The sequence below is a fragment of the Carassius gibelio genome, chromosome A4, assembly GCF_023724105.1.
Source record: "Carassius gibelio isolate Cgi1373 ecotype wild population from Czech Republic chromosome A4, carGib1.2-hapl.c, whole genome shotgun sequence".
Lineage (NCBI taxonomy): Eukaryota > Metazoa > Chordata > Actinopteri > Cypriniformes > Cyprinidae > Carassius > Carassius gibelio.
Genome location: NC_068374.1, coordinates 16829018 through 16848611, shown reverse-complemented (window position 1 = coordinate 16848611; position 19594 = coordinate 16829018). Strand labels below are relative to the sequence as shown.

Genomic DNA, 19594 nt, shown 5'->3' with positions numbered 1-19594 from the left:
TCAGTATCATGTAAACTCAATTGACATTATGACAATAGTTTGATTGTTGTTGTTTTTTTTCAGCATGAATGTGTTTTAATGAACTACTGGTTATAAAAGTAATATTCAATTTTCATGGCATGTAATCCTTTTTACATCTCCATTAAGTGTCTGGTAAAAGCTGATTTAATTACATTTTTGGACCAACAGAATATGAAATTACTTACAGAGACGATCCTGCATGGCTGAGCGGGATTGGACACATCTGCAGTGGCTCTGGGGACAGGGGTTGGAACTGTAGGATCTGGTGTCTGTACAATCATGAAGTAAAATATAGATTTTGCAAATAGAACATTACAATAACTTAGTCGTCCTAGATTAAATCATACACTACAGTTGCAAAGTTTGAGGCCCAAATGTTTATAAAAGAAACCTATTCTGCTCACCAAGGTTGCATTTGATAAAAAATACAGTCAAAAACTAAAAAGATAGTTAAATTGTGGAACATTACTACAATTTAAAGTTTAAAAATAGGAAATGTAATTTATTTATACGGTGGCAAGAACCAATTTTCAGCATCATTACTCCAGTCTTCAGTGTTACATGATCCTTCAGAAACCATTCTATTGAACATAAACCTTCATTATTAGTTGAAAACGTGAAAATAGCTGATAATAAAACTGCATTACAGTGGTTGCCACACTTATGGTGTTGGGGAAAGCACACAAAGATGAAAATCAAGGGTAAATAATCTTTAATTAACCCACACAAAGGAAGGCAGTAACACATAGACCAAGACAAACTGAACAGACTAAATTTAAGTAGACAGACCAATGAGGGACAAATGAGTAAATTAACTAGACACAGATTAACTGAATGACATAATCAAGAGGAGACACAAACTAGGTTGAGGAACATGAGGAGAGAAAATACAAAAGTCCATAAATATGACAGGTGGTATTTTTCAGAATTAAGTTTGAAGAACAGCATTTATTTGAAATAGAAATCGTTTGTAACATGATGTTGAATAGAAATCTTTTGTGTCTGAGATTTTTTTATCAATTTAATGCCTCCTTTTTCAATAAAAGTAACACTATCTTAACATCAATAACTTTTGAATAGTAATTTATATGAAATCTATTTATAAAATATAACTTTTTTGTTTATTAATATATGGTTTTCTGTTATTAAAAAATAGTTTAAATAGTTTAATAATTTGTATAGAATGGAACGTGAAACGTGTCTTCATAGAGTACAATATAGATTATGCCATTACTTACAGAGACTGTAGTGCTTGGTCTAGAGGCACTAGACACTGCTGCGCTGGGCTGGTCTTCAGCCTGAGAAGTTCTCCTGGCCAAACTGAGATTTGGCTTTGCTGCAGCAATGTGAGACCCGGTAAATCTTGATTTGGTAAACTAAAAATGTGAGAAGACAGAATGTGTTATAATAGCAAGCATTACTATTTGTGTTAATATTACAATTTTAAGTAAATGCAGCATTTACTTGCAGGAAAAAAAAGAGCTTTAACACATGAGAAGTATTGAGAGAGATGCCATGAGGGACATGAGTCTAGCTCAGTGACCTTCAACAAAGGCAGAGCTCAGTTAGAGACAAAGAGGACAATCAAAGAGTAGAGCCCAGAGATGAAAGGGAGAAAGCAGGCAGGTTACAATCTTCATTTATTCTTGACCATGTGACTTAAACCAAAGCTGAGATATTCAAACCGACCAATCAGCAGACAACAGTTGCCCCCATTGTACAAGAGGTGTGAAAATTAGCAGGTCTCAACCAGCATCTCATAGAATTCTTGCTTTTTCTTTTTTTCTTCTTACTTTCTGAACTTCCTCGAATTTGAACTGAGCTCATACTTCAGTGCTACAAAAAAGCAATTCTTACCGATGAAAATTGTGTTGCAACTCTTGCTTACACAGGTGCAGTTGGCTGGGGCTGGGGCAGGGGATGAGGCTGGAGGTCAGGCTGACTCTGCTCCATGACCTTCTTTGCTGTTTCAGCAGCATGAGGTTGTTCCACCACCTTTTGTGCTGGTCCAGTAACGTTTGACGCAGTGGGCTGCTTAACACAACCAAAAAAAATTAATAAAAAATACATATAACAATTCAGAAAGAAAACATTTCAGTAAATAATATTAACAAAAAATACTTGCTACATTAATGTTACCTTTAGAGTGTGAAAACCACAGATGCATTTCAGCACACCTCCAAGCAAGGTTGTTTGGCCACGAGACAGCATCGGACATTTCTCAATCTGTAAGTATTATAACAAATGTAATGCACAATACAAGTGAGTATAAAGCATACAATACTTTATTAAATTAATATATTAATTCATTCACTGATTAATGTCTAGGACACAAGTCAAGCTTATCTTACATATAATGTTAGAGCTGGTATCTCTCTTTAAAGGAGAGAGATACAAGAGAGGAACATTTCACACCTTCAGACCACCTATTCATTCACTGTCCCTTCCCCCTTCCCCCTCTCAAATCTCTGAGTCTCCCAGTACACAAAAGGTCTTTGATGTAACTTTTCATTAACAGTATGACATAAATCTCAAAATACCTGCAACATTACATAAACATAACACAACCATCACATTACACCATACCAATGAATGGGACCAGGTAAATGTTTGTAATGGAGCCTAATCTGTTGTTCTCTTATGCAAATACATTAAACAACTATACTAATAATGTTCGATTATGCAAGTCAACAAACACTTAAGTGTTTTTTTTCTCTCTATCATGCAAAGGTAACAAACACTCACTCACCCTTTGATAAATCTCGTACCACTTTTTCTGTCTAGGAGCAGGCCTGTTACCTTCATTTGATGGCCACATTCCTGTGCTGGCAAACTTTTTTAAACGCGAAATCCATTCAGCGTCCGACATAGCTTTATGTGATTTTTGTTGTTTGCCAGACATTTTTATTGACTTTGATGAAACAGTTTTGAAAGAACAATTAAAACAGTTAAAATTACACTAATAATAAAAAAATTGAATACAAAATTTTTTTTGCAATTAGATGATAATTTCTTAACTGTTGTCGTCGTCGGTAATATCGCCGTATTTAGTTTTAAAATGAAGTTTCGCTGTCCTCCGTAAAAATGATGCTGAGCTCCGCGGCAATGATACTCGTCGTAGGTCACGAACTTCGGTAATGAACTTTTTTGACCCTTGACACACCTCCTGAGGACGATGTCATTCTTTCGTACACCTTCGGCACGTTTCGGCAACTTGATTGACACCTGACTAGAAGCGCTGACCCCTCCACCTAGCGGTGATACGCGGAAACGTGCCGCCGGCATCCCCTTGCTCTCTGATTGGCCAAATGTCACGAATGTCAAGAGAATGTTATGAATTGCGCTTTTTGATTGGCTGGAAATGTTAAGGCGCTTCGACGCCATTGGTCCAAATGTCATAGCGCTTCGATGCGATTGGCTGCGCAGTTCGACATTGCTCAACATTTCTGAAATTATGTCGGACTATCCTTCGTCAGCTAGCGCTCAGGTCGCAGTCTCCCCTGGAGGCGTGGGTTCGAATCCCACTTCTGACAGACCTATCCTTTGGCTGCAGACAGAGACTTCAGTCTTCTGCTACGTTGGGCCAGCAGGGCGTTAACTTTGACAAAACGACGCATTAGGCAAATGCTAGTATTAATTGGGCAGGCGTTGAAGACAAGGATGAGTTTTTAGACACTTTTTGAAAAGGGTTAAAGCCTCCGCTGCTCGAATTGAGATAGGCAGGCCGATCCACCAGCTGGGAACAGTCCAGGAAAAGGTCCTTGAGAGTGATTTTGTGCCTCTTTGGGATGGCACCACGAGGCATCGTTCACTTGCAGAAAGCAAGCGTAGGTCTGCACCAGCGACTTTAGGTATATTGCTGCAGAGCCAGTGGTTATCTTGTAGGCAAACATCAGTACCTTGAATCTGATGCGAACAGCTATTGGTAGCCAGTGCAAAATTATGAAGAGAGGTGTGACGTGGGCTTTCTTTGGCTCGTTGAAGACCAGTCTCGCTGCTGCATCCTGGATCAGTTGCAGAGGCTTGATAGTACGTGCCGGAAGACCCGCCAAGGGAGCATAGCAGTAGTCCAGTCTGGAGAAAACAAAGAGCTTGGACAAGGAGTTGTGTGGCCTGCTCTGATCGGAAGGGTCTAATCTTCCGAACGTTGTACAAGGCAAATCTTCAGGACCGGGCCAGTGCAGCAATATGGCCTTTGAAACTTCACAAAACCTCAGGAGGACGTGGCCACGTGTTACATGAATATGAGAGGGATGCTATTGCTGCCTTCATGTAGCATTAGCCAGCATGCATGCAGAATTTTGACTTCACTGTAAATAAAAGGATTGCACGGGCCTACACGCAATGTCGCTGGATGAGATTCAGGGAATTTACCTGGAACCTCACAGTTTTCCACAAAGCATCATTTCACCTGCCCTGAAGAGGAGCTGTGGCCTTTTGCCCCCAGGAGACACAGGGAAACCCACACGAAAGGGGACAGAGAACCTCACTCTTTCTTTCTAAGCCACGGGTGTCAAACTCAGTCCCTGGAAGGCCGGAGACCTGCAGAGTTTAGATTCAAGCCTGATAGAACACACCTGATCCAACTAATCATGCCCTTCAGGCTCATTTGAAAACTACATGCCTTGTGTGTTTGAGAAGGGTTGGAACAACACTCTACAGGGCTCGGGCCCTAAAGGAATTTAGTTTGACACCCCTGGTCTAAGCTCTCTCAGTTATCAGAAAAAAAGAACCACCCTGCCCCGTGTGAGGCTCGAACTCACGACCTTCAGATTATGAGACTGACGCGCTGCCTAACTGCGCCAACGAGGCCCGTGGGCTAAAGGGGGCCCGAACAGAGAAAAAGTAGCTTCTAGGTCCCTGGTTTCAGGTGCGGCTCGAACAGGCCATCTCTAGCCAGGCAAGGGTGTCAGGATGGCCGAGCGGTCTAAGGCGCTGCGTTCAGGTCGCAGTCTCCCCTGGAGGCGTGGGTTCGAATCCCACTTCTGACAGACCTATACTTTGGCTGCAGACAGAGACTTCAGTCTTCTGCTACGTTGGGCCAGCAGGGCGTTAACTTTGACAAAACGACGCATTAGGCAAATGCTAGTATTAATTGGGCAGGCGTTGAAGACAAGGATGAGTTTTTAGACACTTTTTGAAAAGGGTTAAAGCCTCCGCTGCTCGAATTGAGATAGGCAGGCCGATCCACCAGCTGGGAACAGTCCAGGAAAAGGTCCTTGAGAGTGATTTTGTGCCTCTTTGGGATGGCACCACGAGGCATCGTTCACTTGCAGAAAGCAAGCGTAGGTCTGCACCATCGACTTTAGGTATATTGCTGCAGAGCCAGTGGTTATCTTGTAGGCAAACATCAGTACCTTGAATCTGATGCGAACAGCTATTGGTAGCCAGTGCAAAATTATGAAGAGAGGTGTGACGTGGGCTTTCTTTGGCTCGTTGAAGACCAGTCTCGCTGCTGCATCCTGGATCAGTTGCAGAGGCTTGATAGTACGTGCCGGAAGACCCGCCAAGGGAGCATAGCAGTAGTCCAGTCTGGAGAAAACAAAGAGCTTGGACAAGGAGTTGTGTGGCCTGCTCTGATCGGAAGGGTCTAATCTTCCGAACGTTGTACAAGGCAAATATTCAGGACCGGGCCAGTGCAGCAATATGGCCTTTGAAACTTCACAAAACCTCAGGAGGACGTGGCCACGTGTTACATGAATATGAGAGGGATGCTATTGCTGCCTTCATGTAGCATTAGCCAGCATGCATGCAGAATTTTGACTTCACTGTAAATAAAAGGATTGCACGGGCCTACACGCAATGTCGCTGGATGAGATTCAGGGAATTTACCTGGAACCTCACAGTTTTCCACAAAGCATCATTTCACCTGCCCTGAAGAGGAGCTGTGGCCTTTTGCCCCCAGGAGACACAGGGAAACCCACACGAAAGGGGACAGAGAACCTCACTCTTTCTTTCTAAGCCACGGGTGTCAAACTCAGTCCCTGGAAGGCCGGAGACCTGCAGAGTTTAGATTCAAGCCTGATAGAACACACCTGATCCAACTAATCATGCCCTTCAGGCTCATTTGAAAACTACATGCCTTGTGTGTTTGAGAAGGGTTGGAACAACACTCTACAGGGCTCGGGCCCTAAAGGAATTTAGTTTGACACCCCTGGTCTAAGCTCTCTCAGTTATCAGAAAAAAAGAACCACCCTGCCCCGTGTGAGGCTCGAACTCACGACCTTCAGATTATGAGACTGACGCGCTGCCTAACTGCGCCAACGAGGCCCGTGGGCTAAAGGGGGCCCGAACAGAGAAAAAGTAGCTTCTAGGTCCCTGGTTTCAGGTGCGGCTCGAACAGGCCATCTCTAGCCAGGCAAGGGTGTCAGGATGGCCGAGCGGTCTAAGGCGCTGCGTTCAGGTCGCAGTCTCCCCTGGAGGCGTGGGTTCGAATCCCACTTCTGACAGACCTATCCTTTGGCTGCAGACAGAGACTTCAGTCTTCTGCTACGTTGGGCCAGCAGGGCGTTAACTTTGACAAAACGACGCATTAGGCAAATGCTAGTATTAATTGGGCAGGCGTTGAAGACAAGGATGAGTTTTTAGACACTTTTTGAAAAGGGTTAAAGCCTCCGCTGCTCGAATTGAGATAGGCAGGCCGATCCACCAGCTGGGAACAGTCCAGGAAAAGGTCCTTGAGAGTGATTTTGTGCCTCTTTGGGATGGCACCACGAGGCATCGTTCACTTGCAGAAAGCAAGCGTAGGTCTGCACCAGCGACTTTAGGTATATTGCTGCAGAGCCAGTGGTTATCTTGTAGGCAAACATCAGTACCTTGAATCTGATGCGAACAGCTATTGGTAGCCAGTGCAAAATTATGAAGAGAGGTGTGACGTGGGCTTTCTTTGGCTCGTTGAAGACCAGTCTCGCTGCTGCATCCTGGATCAGTTGCAGAGGCTTGATAGTACGTGCCGGAAGACCCGCCAAGGGAGCATAGCAGTAGTCCAGTCTGGAGAAAACAAAGAGCTTGGACAAGGAGTTGTGTGGCCTGCTCTGATCGGAAGGGTCTAATCTTCCGAACGTTGTACAAGGCAAATCTTCAGGACCGGGCCAGTGCAGCAATATGGCCTTTGAAACTTCACAAAACCTCAGGAGGACGTGGCCACGTGTTACATGAATATGAGAGGGATGCTATTGCTGCCTTCATGTAGCATTAGCCAGCATGCATGCAGAATTTTGACTTCACTGTAAATAAAAGGATTGCACGGGCCTACACGCAATGTCGCTGGATGAGATTCAGGGAATTTACCTGGAACCTCACAGTTTTCCACAAAGCATCATTTCACCTGCCCTGAAGAGGAGCTGTGGCCTTTTGCCCCCAGGAGACACAGGGAAACCCACACGAAAGGGGACAGAGAACCTCACTCTTTCTTTCTAAGCCACGGGTGTCAAACTCAGTCCCTGGAAGGCCGGAGACCTGCAGAGTTTAGATTCAAGCCTGATAGAACACACCTGATCCAACTAATCATGCCCTTCAGGCTCATTTGAAAACTACATGCCTTGTGTGTTTGAGAAGGGTTGGAACAACACTCTACAGGGCTCGGGCCCTAAAGGAATTTAGTTTGACACCCCTGGTCTAAGCTCTCTCAGTTATCAGAAAAAAAGAACCACCCTGCCCCGTGTGAGGCTCGAACTCACGACCTTCAGATTATGAGACTGACGCGCTGCCTAACTGCGCCAACGAGGCCCGTGGGCTAAAGGGGGCCCGAACAGAGAAAAAGTAGCTTCTAGGTCCCTGGTTTCAGGTGCGGCTCGAACAGGCCATCTCTAGCCAGGCAAGGGTGTCAGGATGGCCGAGCGGTCTAAGGCGCTGCGTTCAGGTCGCAGTCTCCCCTGGAGGCGTGGGTTCGAATCCCATTTCTGACAGACCTATCCTTTGGCTGCAGACAGAGACTTCAGTCTTCTGCTACGTTGGGCCAGCAGGGCGTTAACTTTGACAAAACGACGCATTAGGCAAATGCTAGTATTAATTGGGCAGGCGTTGAAGACAAGGATGAGTTTTTAGACACTTTTTGAAAAGGGTTAAAGCCTCCGCTGCTCGAATTGAGATAGGCAGGCCGATCCACCAGCTGGGAACAGTCCAGGAAAAGGTCCTTGAGAGTGATTTTGTGCCTCTTTGGGATGGCACCACGAGGCATCGTTCACTTGCAGAAAGCAAGCGTAGGTCTGCACCAGCGACTTTAGGTATATTGCTGCAGAGCCAGTGGTTATCTTGTAGGCAAACATCAGTACCTTGAATCTGATGCGAACAGCTATTGGTAGCCAGTGCAAAATTATGAAGAGAGGTGTGACGTGGGCTTTCTTTGGCTCGTTGAAGACCAGTCTCGCTGCTGCATCCTGGATCAGTTGCAGAGGCTTGATAGTACGTGCCGGAAGACCCGCCAAGGGAGCATAGCAGTAGTCCAGTCTGGAGAAAACAAAGAGCTTGGACAAGGAGTTGTGTGGCCTGCTCTGATCGGAAGGGTCTAATCTTCCGAACGTTGTACAAGGCAAATCTTCAGGACCGGGCCAGTGCAGCAATATGGCCTTTGAAACTTCACAAAACCTCAGGAGGACGTGGCCACGTGTTACATGAATATGAGAGGGATGCTATTGCTGCCTTCATGTAGCATTAGCCAGCATGCATGCAGAATTTTGACTTCACTGTAAATAAAAGGATTGCACGGGCCTACACGCAATGTCGCTGGATGAGATTCAGGGAATTTACCTGGAACCTCACAGTTTTCCACAAAGCATCATTTCACCTGCCCTGAAGAGGAGCTGTGGCCTTTTGCCCCCAGGAGACACAGGGAAACCCACACGAAAGGGGACAGAGAACCTCACTCTTTCTTTCTAAGCCACGGGTGTCAAACTCAGTCCCTGGAAGGCCGGAGACCTGCAGAGTTTAGATTCAAGCCTGATAGAACACACCTGATCCAACTAATCATGCCCTTCAGGCTCATTTGAAAACTACATGCCTTGTGTGTTTGAGAAGGGTTGGAACAACACTCTACAGGGCTCGGGCCCTAAAGGAATTTAGTTTGACACCCCTGGTCTAAGCTCTCTCAGTTATCAGAAAAAAAGAACCACCCTGCCCCGTGTGAGGCTCGAACTCACGACCTTCAGATTATGAGACTGACGCGCTGCCTAACTGCGCCAACGAGGCCCGTGGGCTAAAGGGGGCCCGAACAGAGAAAAAGTAGCTTCTAGGTCCCTGGTTTCAGGTGCGGCTCGAACAGGCCATCTCTAGCCAGGCAAGGGTGTCAGGATGGCCGAGCGGTCTAAGGCGCTGCGTTCAGGTCGCAGTCTCCCCTGGAGGCGTGGGTTCGAATCCCACTTCTGACAGACCTATCCTTTGGCTGCAGACAGAGACTTCAGTCTTCTGCTACGTTGGGCCAGCAGGGCGTTAACTTTGACAAAACGACGCATTAGGCAAATGCTAGTATTAATTGGGCAGGCGTTGAAGACAAGGATGAGTTTTTAGACACTTTTTGAAAAGGGTTAAAGCCTCCGCTGCTCGAATTGAGATAGGCAGGCCGATCCACCAGCTGGGAACAGTCCAGGAAAAGGTCCTTGAGAGTGATTTTGTGCCTCTTTGGGATGGCACCACGAGGCATCGTTCACTTGCAGAAAGCAAGCGTAGGTCTGCACCAGCGACTTTAGGTATATTGCTGCAGAGCCAGTGGTTATCTTGTAGGCAAACATCAGTACCTTGAATCTGATGCGAACAGCTATTGGTAGCCAGTGCAAAATTATGAAGAGAGGTGTGACGTGGGCTTTCTTTGGCTCGTTGAAGACCAGTCTCGCTGCTGCATCCTGGATCAGTTGCAGAGGCTTGATAGTACGTGCCGGAAGACCCGCCAAGGGAGCATAGCAGTAGTCCAGTCTGGAGAAAACAAAGAGCTTGGACAAGGAGTTGTGTGGCCGGCTCTATTCGGAAGGGTCTAATCTTCCGAACGTTGTACAAGGCAAATCTTCAGGACCGGGCCAGTGCAGCAATATGGCCTTTGAAACTTCACAAAACCTCAGGAGGACGTGGCCACGTGTTACATGAATATGAGAGGGATGCTATTGCTGCCTTCATGTAGCATTAGCCAGCATGCATGCAGAATTTTGACTTCACTGTAAATAAAAGGATTGCACGGGCCTACACGCAATGTCGCTGGATGAGATTCAGGGAATTTACCTGGAACCTCACAGTTTTCCACAAAGCATCATTTCACCTGCCCTGAAGAGGAGCTGTGGCCTTTTGCCCCCAGGAGACACAGGGAAACCCACACGAAAGGGGACAGAGAACCTCACTCTTTCTTTCTAAGCCACGGGTGTCAAACTCAGTCCCTGGAAGGCCGGAGACCTGCAGAGTTTAGATTCAAGCCTGATAGAACACACCTGATACAACTAATCATGCCCTTCAGGCTCATTTGAAAACTACATGCCTTGTGTGTTTGAGAAGGGTTGGAACAACACTCTACAGGGCTCGGGCCCTAAAGGAATTTAGTTTGACACCCCTGGTCTAAGCTCTCTCAGTTATCAGAAAAAAAGAACCACCCTGCCCCGTGTGAGGCTCGAACTCACGACCTTCAGATTATGAGACTGACGCGCTGCCTAACTGCGCCAACGAGGCCCGTGGGCTAAAGGGGGCCCGAACAGAGAAAAAGTAGCTTCTAGGTCCCTGGTTTCAGGTGCGGCTCGAACAGGCCATCTCTAGCCAGGCAAGGGTGTCAGGATGGCCGAGCGGTCTAAGGCGCTGCGTTCAGGTCGCAGTCTCCCCTGGAGGCGTGGGTTTGAATCCCACTTCTGACAGACCTATCCTTTGGCTGCAGACAGAGACTTCAGTCTTCTGCTACGCTGGGCCAGCAGGGCGTTAACTTTGACAAAACGACGCATTAGGCAAATGCTAGTATTAATTGGGCAGGCGTTGAAGACAAGGATGAGTTTTTAGACACTTTTTGAAAAGGGTTAAAGCCTCCGCTGCTCGAATTGAGATAGGCAGGCCGATCCACCAGCTGGGAACAGTCCAGGAAAAGGTCCTTGAGAGTGATTTTGTGCCTCTTTGGGATGGCACCACGAGGCATCGTTCACTTGCAGAAAGCAAGCGTAGGTCTGCACCAGCGACTTTAGGTATATTGCTGCAGAGCCAGTGGTTATCTTGTAGGCAAACATCAGTACCTTGAATCTGATGCGAACAGCTATTGGTAGCCAGTGCAAAATTATGAAGAGAGGTGTGACGTGGGCTTTCTTTGGCTCGTTGAAGACCAGTCTCGCTGCTGCATCCTGGATCAGTTGCAGAGGCTTGATAGTACGTGCCGGAAGACCCGCCAAGGGAGCATAGCAGTAGTCCAGTCTGGAGAAAACAAAGAGCTTGGACAAGGAGTTGTGTGGCCTGCTCTGATCGGAAGGGTCTAATCTTCCGAACGTTGTACAAGGCAAATCTTCAGGACCGGGCCAGTGCAGCAATATGGCCTTTGAAACTTCACAAAACCTCAGGAGGACGTGGCCACGTGTTACATGAATATGAGAGGGATGCTATTGCTGCCTTCATGTAGCATTAGCCAGCATGCATGCAGAATTTTGACTTCACTGTAAATAAAAGGATTGCATGGGCCTACACGCAATGTCGCTGGATGAGATTCAGGGAATTTACCTGGAACCTCACAGTTTTCCACAAAGCATCATTTCACCTGCCCTGAAGAGGAGCTGTGGCCTTTTGCCCCCAGGAGACACAGGGAAACCCACACGAAAGGGGACAGAGAACCTCACTCTTTCTTTCTAAGCCACGGGTGTCAAACTCAGTCCCTGGAAGGCCGGAGACCTGCAGAGTTTAGATTCAAGCCTGATAGAACACACCTGATCCAACTAATCATGCCCTTCAGGCTCATTTGAAAACTACATGCCTTGTGTGTTTGAGAAGGGTTGGAACAACACTCTACAGGGCTCGGGCCCTAAAGGAATTTAGTTTGACACCCCTGGTCTAAGCTCTCTCAGTTATCAGAAAAAAAGAACCACCCTGCCCCGTGTGAGGCTCGAACTCACGACCTTCAGATTATGAGACTGACGCGCTGCCTAACTGCGCCAACGAGGCCCGTGGGCCAAAGGGGGCCCGAACAGAGAAAAAGTAGCTTCTAGGTCCCTGGTTTCAGGTGCGGCTCGAACAGGCCATCTCTAGCCAGGCAAGGGTGTCAGGATGGCCGAGCGGTCTAAGGCGCTGCGTTCAGGTCGCAGTCTCCCCTGGAGGCGTGGGTTCGAATCCCACTTCTGACAGACCTATCCTTTGGCTGCAGACAGAGACTTCAGTCTTCTGCTACGTTGGGCCAGCAGGGCGTTAACTTTGACAAAACGACGCATTAGGCAAATGCTAGTATTAATTGGGCAGGCGTTGAAGACAAGGATGAGTTTTTAGACACTTTTTGAAAAGGGTTAAAGCCTCCGCTGCTCGAATTGAGATAGGCAGGCCGATCCACCAGCTGGGAACAGTCCAGGAAAAGGTCCTTGAGAGTGATTTTGTGCCTCTTTGGGATGGCACCACGAGGCATCGTTCACTTGCAGAAAGCAAGCGTAGGTCTGCACCATCGACTTTAGGTATATTGCTGCAGAGCCAGTGGTTATCTTGTAGGCAAACATCAGTACCTTGAATCTGATGCGAACAGCTATTGGTAGCCAGTGCAAAATTATGAAGAGAGGTGTGACGTGGGCTTTCTTTGGCTCGTTGAAGACCAGTCTCGCTGCTGCATCCTGGATCAGTTGCAGAGGCTTGATAGTACGTGCCGGAAGACCCGCCAAGGGAGCATAGCAGTAGTCCAGTCTGGAGAAAACAAAGAGCTTGGACAAGGAGTTGTGTGGCCTGCTCTGATCGGAAGGGTCTAATCTTCCGAACGTTGTACAAGGCAAATCTTCAGGACCGGGCCAGTGCAGCAATATGGCCTTTGAAACTTCACAAAACCTCAGGAGGACGTGGCCACGTGTTACATGAATATGAGAGGGATGCTATTGCTGCCTTCATGTAGCATTAGCCAGCATGCATGCAGAATTTTGACTTCACTGTAAATAAAAGGATTGCACGGGCCTACACGCAATGTCGCTGGATGAGATTCAGGGAATTTACCTGGAACCTGACAGTTTTCCACAAAGCATCATTTCACCTGCCCTGAAGAGGAGCTGTGGCCTTTTGCCCCCAGGAGACACAGGGAAACCCACACGAAAGGGGACAGAGAACCTCACTCTTTCTTTCTAAGCCACGGGTGTCAAACTCAGTCCCTGGAAGGCCGGAGACCTGCAGAGTTTAGATTCAAGCCTGATAGAACACACCTGATCCAACTAATCATGCCCTTCAGGCTCATTTGAAAACTACATGCCTTGTGTGTTTGAGAAGGGTTGGAACAACACTCTACAGGGCTCGGGCCCTAAAGGAATTTAGTTTGACACCCCTGGTCTAAGCTCTCTCAGTTATCAGAAAAAAAGAACCACCCTGCCCCGTGTGAGGCTCGAACTCACGACCTTCAGATTATGAGACTGACGCGCTGCCTAACTGCGCCAACGAGGCCCGTGGGCTAAAGGGGGCCCGAACAGAGAAAAAGTAGCTTCTAGGTCCCTGGTTTCAGGTGCGGCTCGAACAGGCCATCTCTAGCCAGGCAAGGGTGTCAGGATGGCCGAGCGGTCTAAGGCGCTGCGCTCAAGCTGGGGAACAGTAGTCCGTCAAAGACGGGGAAGAAGGGAAGAAAAGAGGGAAGGAAGAAAAAGAGAAGGGGAAGAAGAGAAAGAAAAAATGAAGAAAAGAAAGGGTGAAATTTGACGTTCAAAGCCCAATCTTCCTTAGCATGCGCGCAGTGATACATCTTCCGGTTTCTTCTTGCGTTAAATTCGGGCATTTATATTACACTGTTTCCTATTGCAGGTGCTCCCCGCGACACAGGTTCGAATCCAGCTAAAGACAACTTTTTGTAATATTGTTAATTGCTTTAAATAAATAATGTTTCAATGTTAATTAAATGTATATATATGTGCTTTGTTTGATATTTTTTGTCATGAAAATGTAAGTACACGAATGGAAATGTGTTTTGTTATTATTAGTTATTTAGTAGTTGTTGTATTCATAATTTATTCTGATTAAGCATATTATTATTGCAGTTGTATTGATATTTATTCTGATTAAGGATTTTTACATCTTACATTCAGGATCTTACATTTATTCGACACATTCAAATCTGTCATTTCTAATTAAAGATGAAAATATTCATATGCTGGAAAATGTCTGTGACAAATGACAAATGCAAATTATTTTTTGTAAACACGTTTTATTTTTTCAGTGTACTGATGAAATGGTTATATTAAAGTGCAAATTACAAAAAATCTGTCTTTTGCCAATTATTATTTTATTTTTACAATTATGCCAATAGAACAATAATAAATATTAAACAAATTAAATTTTAAATAAGTTTTAAAACAACTTTAAATCAAAAGGGAAATAAAATGAATTTTTTTTTAACTGAACAGTAATAAATATAAAATTAAATAAGTTTTCAAACAATAAATTAAAAAGGTAAATAAAACAGTAAATACAGTTTTAAATACAAACACAAATAAGTTAAATAGGTTTTTAAAAAGCAGTAAATAAAATATTAAATAATGTTCAACACAAATAATAACTATAACTATATTTAAACAACTATATACACACTACAATAAATAAAAATATATACATTATTTGGGAACAGTTTTCCGCATTTCCTCTAACCACTGTTCTTTTGTAACAGTTTCAGATTGTGGGCAGTATACTTTGCCCCTGTACTGGCTATGTCCTGTTGCACTGGTTTTGAAATGTCCGCATTTCTTGCAAGTGTTCGCCTCTACAGTTCTCTTGTAGGGTCTCTTAGGCATGGTTTGGGGATTGGCAGCTGGTTGTGAACTTGTGCCCTGCACAACTGTAGGATGTAACAGTGGCATCCCCTGAACCACTGGCATTCCCTGGACCATCGGGATTCCCTGAACCATTGGCATTCCCTGAACCAATGGCATCCTCTGGACCATTGGCATGCCCTGGACCATTTGCATGCCCTGGACCATTGGCAGTCTTTGAGCCATTGGCATGCCCTGGAACATTGGCACACCCTGAAGCATTGGCACACCCGGGAAACCTGGTGCTGCAGGTATAAGTATATTGGGTACCATCTGCACTGATGCTCCAGGTGCTGATGGCGTAACCAACATAGTAGTCTGTGTTGGTGCCTTGGGTCTGAGAGGAGGTCGCCCAGTAGAGGTGTGCCTCTGTTTTGCCTGACCTGCTGTGCTCTCTGGTAGCTTGTACTGGTGCTGCTCCCCTGATTGTTCTGGCTCAGTCCGTAGGCGTTTGGCAGCCTGGAGAGGTTCCTGAGCTTCAGGGAGGGGCTGAGGCAACTGAATGCCCTGAATCAGCACAGACAGTTCCTGCTTTTTCTGTCTGTTGTTATACCACTGAATCAGGGTATTCTGGTTAACCTCCATCAGCTGCATTAAGGTTCCTCCCATCACCAAGCTGTTGCCCAGTACAAGCTGCCTTATCCTCCTGTAATCCTGGAGGATTAGAGACCATCTCGACAGCGTTCCCTTGCCTTTTCTCTTGGGGCTTGGGTGGGTATTGCAAAGCCTGATGAAGATGGTTTCCACCAGACGGCAACAGTCAGGCCACTGAGCAGGTGCGCTGCTTGCTCCCAGCACACTTCTGATGGTGCTCTCTACTCCTGGGGTTTTAGTGGGCCTCTTTGGTACTCTGAAGCGTCCACTCAGCAGTCTCTTCTGGTGTCTAGCTGCATACACCACCCGTTGCTTGTCCTGGTCAGCCAGGTTCTGCCAAAGTTCAATTATGGTGCTGGCTTCCTGATTGGTCAGGCTAAGGGCTGTGTGACCCCGGAGCTCCACCAGATATTCGGCCAGCTTGTCCACATGTTGGTATCCCGGGACATTTTGGTAGTCAACAGCCTATTAAGAAAACAAGCACAAATAATAATCACATTTGTTAAATGCCTAGTTCCATAACTAGTTCCATTGATGTGTTGCTGTTTAACACAATCTGTATAGTACAAAGCACTAACTAAATAAAACTGATTTGTTGCCTACTAATGACTTTAGTTTAAAATCTGAGCAAAGTCTGGATATAAAGCAGTAGCAAGAAGTATATGTTGATCAATCCTTATTTTAATTTAATATAGTTTATTTGAAAGAAATAGAGAGGAGTGGCACTTACAGTCTCTTCATCGTCATCATCATCCTGACCAGCATCCTCTGGCTCTGAGGAGAGTGGTGAAACAGATGTTTCAGAGGGAAAAGGTGGCACAGCAGTCCCCGAGGGTCCAGGTGATGAAGGAGCAGGTGTAGGATCAGGGACCAGTGAAGGGGATGTGGAACCCAGTACAGCCGTGTCACTGCTGGTGACCACGGTGGAAGAACCCAGTGTCAGAGTGGAGGAGGGAGGTGACAGAACATCCTCGGGATCTGCAATTGTGTGATCCTCGCTGACATCACAGAAGCCCTCATCTTCATCTCGCTCCTCCACATTAAGTTCCTCGATGAGCTCTGCCGTCTCTTCAGAGTCTGGGTTCATGTCCTGCAGTGCCTGACCAGTCTGCTGGAATAGATACTGCACTCCAATGAGCTCACCTGGAATAAAAACAATGAATAGGAATTAAATATAATTGCTGTGCAACATATTTGATACATAAGGCCTTTGTAGTTGTTCATATATTGTTATAGTGTGAGATCATGGAGATCATAGTACAGGAGAAAAAGAAAAAAAAGGCCATAAACCTATAACTGTGGGGCCAAAACAAAGAAATACAATACAATGATGACTGAGAAACATACAAATACAATTACTCAAATGTAACTCAAATGTAATTACTCAAATGTTACTACATGTAACTTGACTTTTCTAATCAAGTAAACCAAAGTAACTTCAGTACAGTAAATGGTCACCAAATATTACTAATAATAATCAAGTTATTCTTTCTAAAAATTAACTACTTTCTAATAAAAAAGATTCCACAGCAAAATGACATGTGATTTATGAGATTAAGGTAGACGTTTGTACAATTATACTGAAAGGCCTTTTACTTGAAAGAAAATATCGATCAGATGACAGAGGGCATGTTTCAAGAAAAAAAAAGTTGATCAAGTTGATAGTTTATAGTTCAAAAATACAGATACAAAGTACACTGTATAGGCTTAAATAAAATATTGACTGAGACTACACGGGAATTGCAAGTTAATTAACAATAATAAATTATTTTACCGGTGTAACGTGCAGGGGGACAAAACGTGGGGACCACTTTCCTGCCAAACAGCTTTTCATAATTGCTGTTTACACAGTGAACAAGTTCTCCTGTGTAGCTGCGTAAAGCTGATGGCTCAGATGACATGGAAGCTGCCTCCCGATCCTGGTTCCACCTGTGTAGACCCTCCAACAAATAAATCTGAAAGTTCAGACTGTTTGCACTGGTCCCTTTAAACAGACAACAGTTTTTAGGCAATGTTAAACACACAGACACTTAAATGTTCTTTCTTTGCACATGCAGTGTGTGTTCGACAAATACATACCTGGGATGAAACGGTTAAGGTGTAAATGAAAGGATTCAAGAGAAGTGGAGCCTCTGGCACATCTGTAAGTCTTCAGAAGCACACCTCCCTTGGTTAGGCTCCCGGTCTCAGTATAGAGGGCAACACCAAGAGGGTCTTGGATACACTTGATGTGCTTCTTTTGGACACACCAGATGTGCTCCATCCTTTCTCGATCCAAGAGAGGAACCCCCAGAGAGTCATTTCCCTTGCTGCTCAGGAGTTCTGTAAGCAGTTGTTCAAGGAGAAGGATGGTAGTCTCCTCTCCACGGGTCCTCCTCCGGCAATGTAGAGCCAGCTCCTCCCTGGTCAGATGCTTGTTTACATCTTCATCTGTCAGCGCAGGCCAACCCTGGGACATCAACAGCTCTCTCTTTGCTTTGCGAAGGATAGAGACGTCAGCTGCATCCCATTCAAAGATGCATGCTGATAGCCATGACATGAAAATGGGGTACAACTGATGGGCATCAGTTGTACACCCCAAGGCAATCCTGCGCATAAAATGCCAGATGTCCAAGCGTATCATGAGATCTGGTCAGCCCCTAAACCTGGTTTTCAGCTTGCTCTCGCTCACCTCACTGCAGCACCCACAGTCCACGTACAACACAGAAGGTGGATTTACACCAGCCTGCTGGTATCTTTTCACCAGACCGTCTACCATCATGTCAAGTCCTGCTCCTTCCTGGGCTGTCAGCACACTTATGAGCACCTGACCAAACTCGTTGCCAACAGAGGTAAGCCAGAGTCCCGTTCCCCTCGCTGTCCCAGCCAGCTTCTTGGTGATCTGTAATAAGAGATGATATGAAGCATGCTGTAAATATAAATCAAACATCACACCATGAAAAATACAGATACAGTGCCATGCTGGTATATAAACACCATTAATGAACAAATCCACAACTAACCTTTTTAGTAGAATCCATCTTCAAGACAGAGCCATAGGTGGATGTTATTCTGGCATGGATTTCATCCAGCCTGGTCAGAATGTCTTGGCTGTAAACGGTGAGCAACCACTTGCAGCTTGGCACCACCGTAGGCTCTGGGGGCTCCTGGAAATTTACTGGCATCACCCCGGGTTGATTGAGGAAGTCAACACATTGGGTGGTGTACCGGGCCAGATGATGGAGCCACTGCTCGCTGTGGTTTTCACGCAGCTGCTTTATCACCCTAGTGGGACTATTGCCTAAGCCACGCTCACGCAAGAGCCTGATGACCCGCATATCACAGGCGTACCTTAGGAAAAGCAAAATCCACATATTCATATATTTTAGCTATTTAATTGTAAAGTATTTGCATACATACACACACGTGATGATGGGCTAACAACTGGATGAGGAATGAAAGTGTACTTACTTCCGCGTGAGGATGACCTGAAACTCAGAGCGATGGCCCAGATCTAGCTGTTGCAGGACAGTCTGACTCCAGGACACATGCGAGGCTCTACACTTTGTACAGATAAGGGTTTCTGTGACCATATTGTATGTTCTGTCAATGTCTAGAACCTGCCGTGCCCTTTTGTGCAGACCACCTCCTGTCAGCTGATGTTGTCCGCAGGCTGGATTGGGACAGAGAACCTTAACCCTCCACAGCTTGTATGGCATCCACAGCAGTGCTGGTTGTGGGGGGTAATACCAGAGCTGGAGGTCATCATGAAGTGCTGGCTTTCCTTTGGATCCAATTTTGAAAAGCCTTTTGCCAATCCACTTGTGATCCTCTGGTGGTATGTTCTCAGACCACAAACGAGGAAGTTGAACTACAGATGGACCTTGCAATAATGCCCCAGAAGGAGCAGTCTGTGATGGAAAAAAAGGCAAAACATTAAGTTTAGTAAGTTCATTTTACTTTTTAATCACTTTAAGAATTTTATTTGTATCCCTGATTACTTTCACATAAAATCATCATTGTATTACATGGTATTACAATGATTATTACGACAATGAAACTGATAACTTTACATTATACACGGAAGT

At 45.6% G+C, this 19594-nt stretch overlaps 1 protein-coding gene and 13 non-coding genes across 14 annotated transcripts; 6 read left to right on the top strand and 8 right to left on the bottom strand.

The window, feature by feature from the left end:
• Positions 1-1905: 1905 nt before the first annotated feature.
• On the bottom strand, positions 1906-18047 carry LOC127970845 (uncharacterized). The gene is made up of 5 exons (XM_052573549.1): positions 17607-18047; positions 17302-17511; positions 16258-16670; positions 14814-15992; positions 1906-2052 (listed from the first exon to the last, which is right to left on the bottom strand). Exons 1-5 carry the CDS (start codon positions 17983-17985, stop codon positions 1906-1908), a joined length of 2328 nt encoding a protein of 775 aa, XP_052429509.1. The 5' UTR covers positions 17986-18047.
• trnam-cau (transfer RNA methionine (anticodon CAU)) lies at positions 4760-4833 on the bottom strand. The gene has a single exon. It is a non-coding gene; the product is annotated as a tRNA-Met (tRNA).
• trnal-cag (transfer RNA leucine (anticodon CAG)) lies at positions 4930-5012 on the top strand. The gene has a single exon. It is a non-coding gene; the product is annotated as a tRNA-Leu (tRNA).
• Positions 6218-6291, bottom strand: trnam-cau (transfer RNA methionine (anticodon CAU)). Its single transcript has one exon. It is a non-coding gene; the product is annotated as a tRNA-Met (tRNA).
• On the top strand, positions 6388-6470 carry trnal-cag (transfer RNA leucine (anticodon CAG)). Its single transcript has one exon. It is a non-coding gene; the product is annotated as a tRNA-Leu (tRNA).
• On the bottom strand, positions 7676-7749 carry trnam-cau (transfer RNA methionine (anticodon CAU)). The gene has a single exon. It is a non-coding gene; the product is annotated as a tRNA-Met (tRNA).
• On the top strand, positions 7846-7928 carry trnal-cag (transfer RNA leucine (anticodon CAG)). The gene has a single exon. It is a non-coding gene; the product is annotated as a tRNA-Leu (tRNA).
• trnam-cau (transfer RNA methionine (anticodon CAU)) lies at positions 9134-9207 on the bottom strand. Its single transcript has one exon. It is a non-coding gene; the product is annotated as a tRNA-Met (tRNA).
• trnal-cag (transfer RNA leucine (anticodon CAG)) lies at positions 9304-9386 on the top strand. Its single transcript has one exon. It is a non-coding gene; the product is annotated as a tRNA-Leu (tRNA).
• trnam-cau (transfer RNA methionine (anticodon CAU)) lies at positions 10592-10665 on the bottom strand. The gene has a single exon. It is a non-coding gene; the product is annotated as a tRNA-Met (tRNA).
• On the top strand, positions 10762-10844 carry trnal-cag (transfer RNA leucine (anticodon CAG)). The gene has a single exon. It is a non-coding gene; the product is annotated as a tRNA-Leu (tRNA).
• trnam-cau (transfer RNA methionine (anticodon CAU)) lies at positions 12050-12123 on the bottom strand. The gene has a single exon. It is a non-coding gene; the product is annotated as a tRNA-Met (tRNA).
• Positions 12220-12302, top strand: trnal-cag (transfer RNA leucine (anticodon CAG)). The gene has a single exon. It is a non-coding gene; the product is annotated as a tRNA-Leu (tRNA).
• On the bottom strand, positions 13508-13581 carry trnam-cau (transfer RNA methionine (anticodon CAU)). The gene has a single exon. It is a non-coding gene; the product is annotated as a tRNA-Met (tRNA).
• Positions 18048-19594: the final 1547 nt, after the last annotated feature.

Excerpts from the sequence above, each read along its gene's own strand:
- LOC127970845 (XM_052573549.1), bottom strand. The coding sequence starts at position 17,985 with ATGTCCCAGGGTTGGCCTGCGCTGACAGATGAAGATGTAAACAAGCAT. Across the intron at positions 17,512-17,606 it reads CCTTAACCGTTTCATCCCAG|GGACCAGTGCAAACAGTCTG; the intron begins GTATGTATTTGT and ends GTCTGTTTAAAG. Across the intron at positions 2,053-14,813 it reads ATAGCCAGTACAGGGGCAAA|CCCACTGCGTCAAACGTTAC; the intron begins GTATACTGCCCA and ends TGTGTTAAGCAG.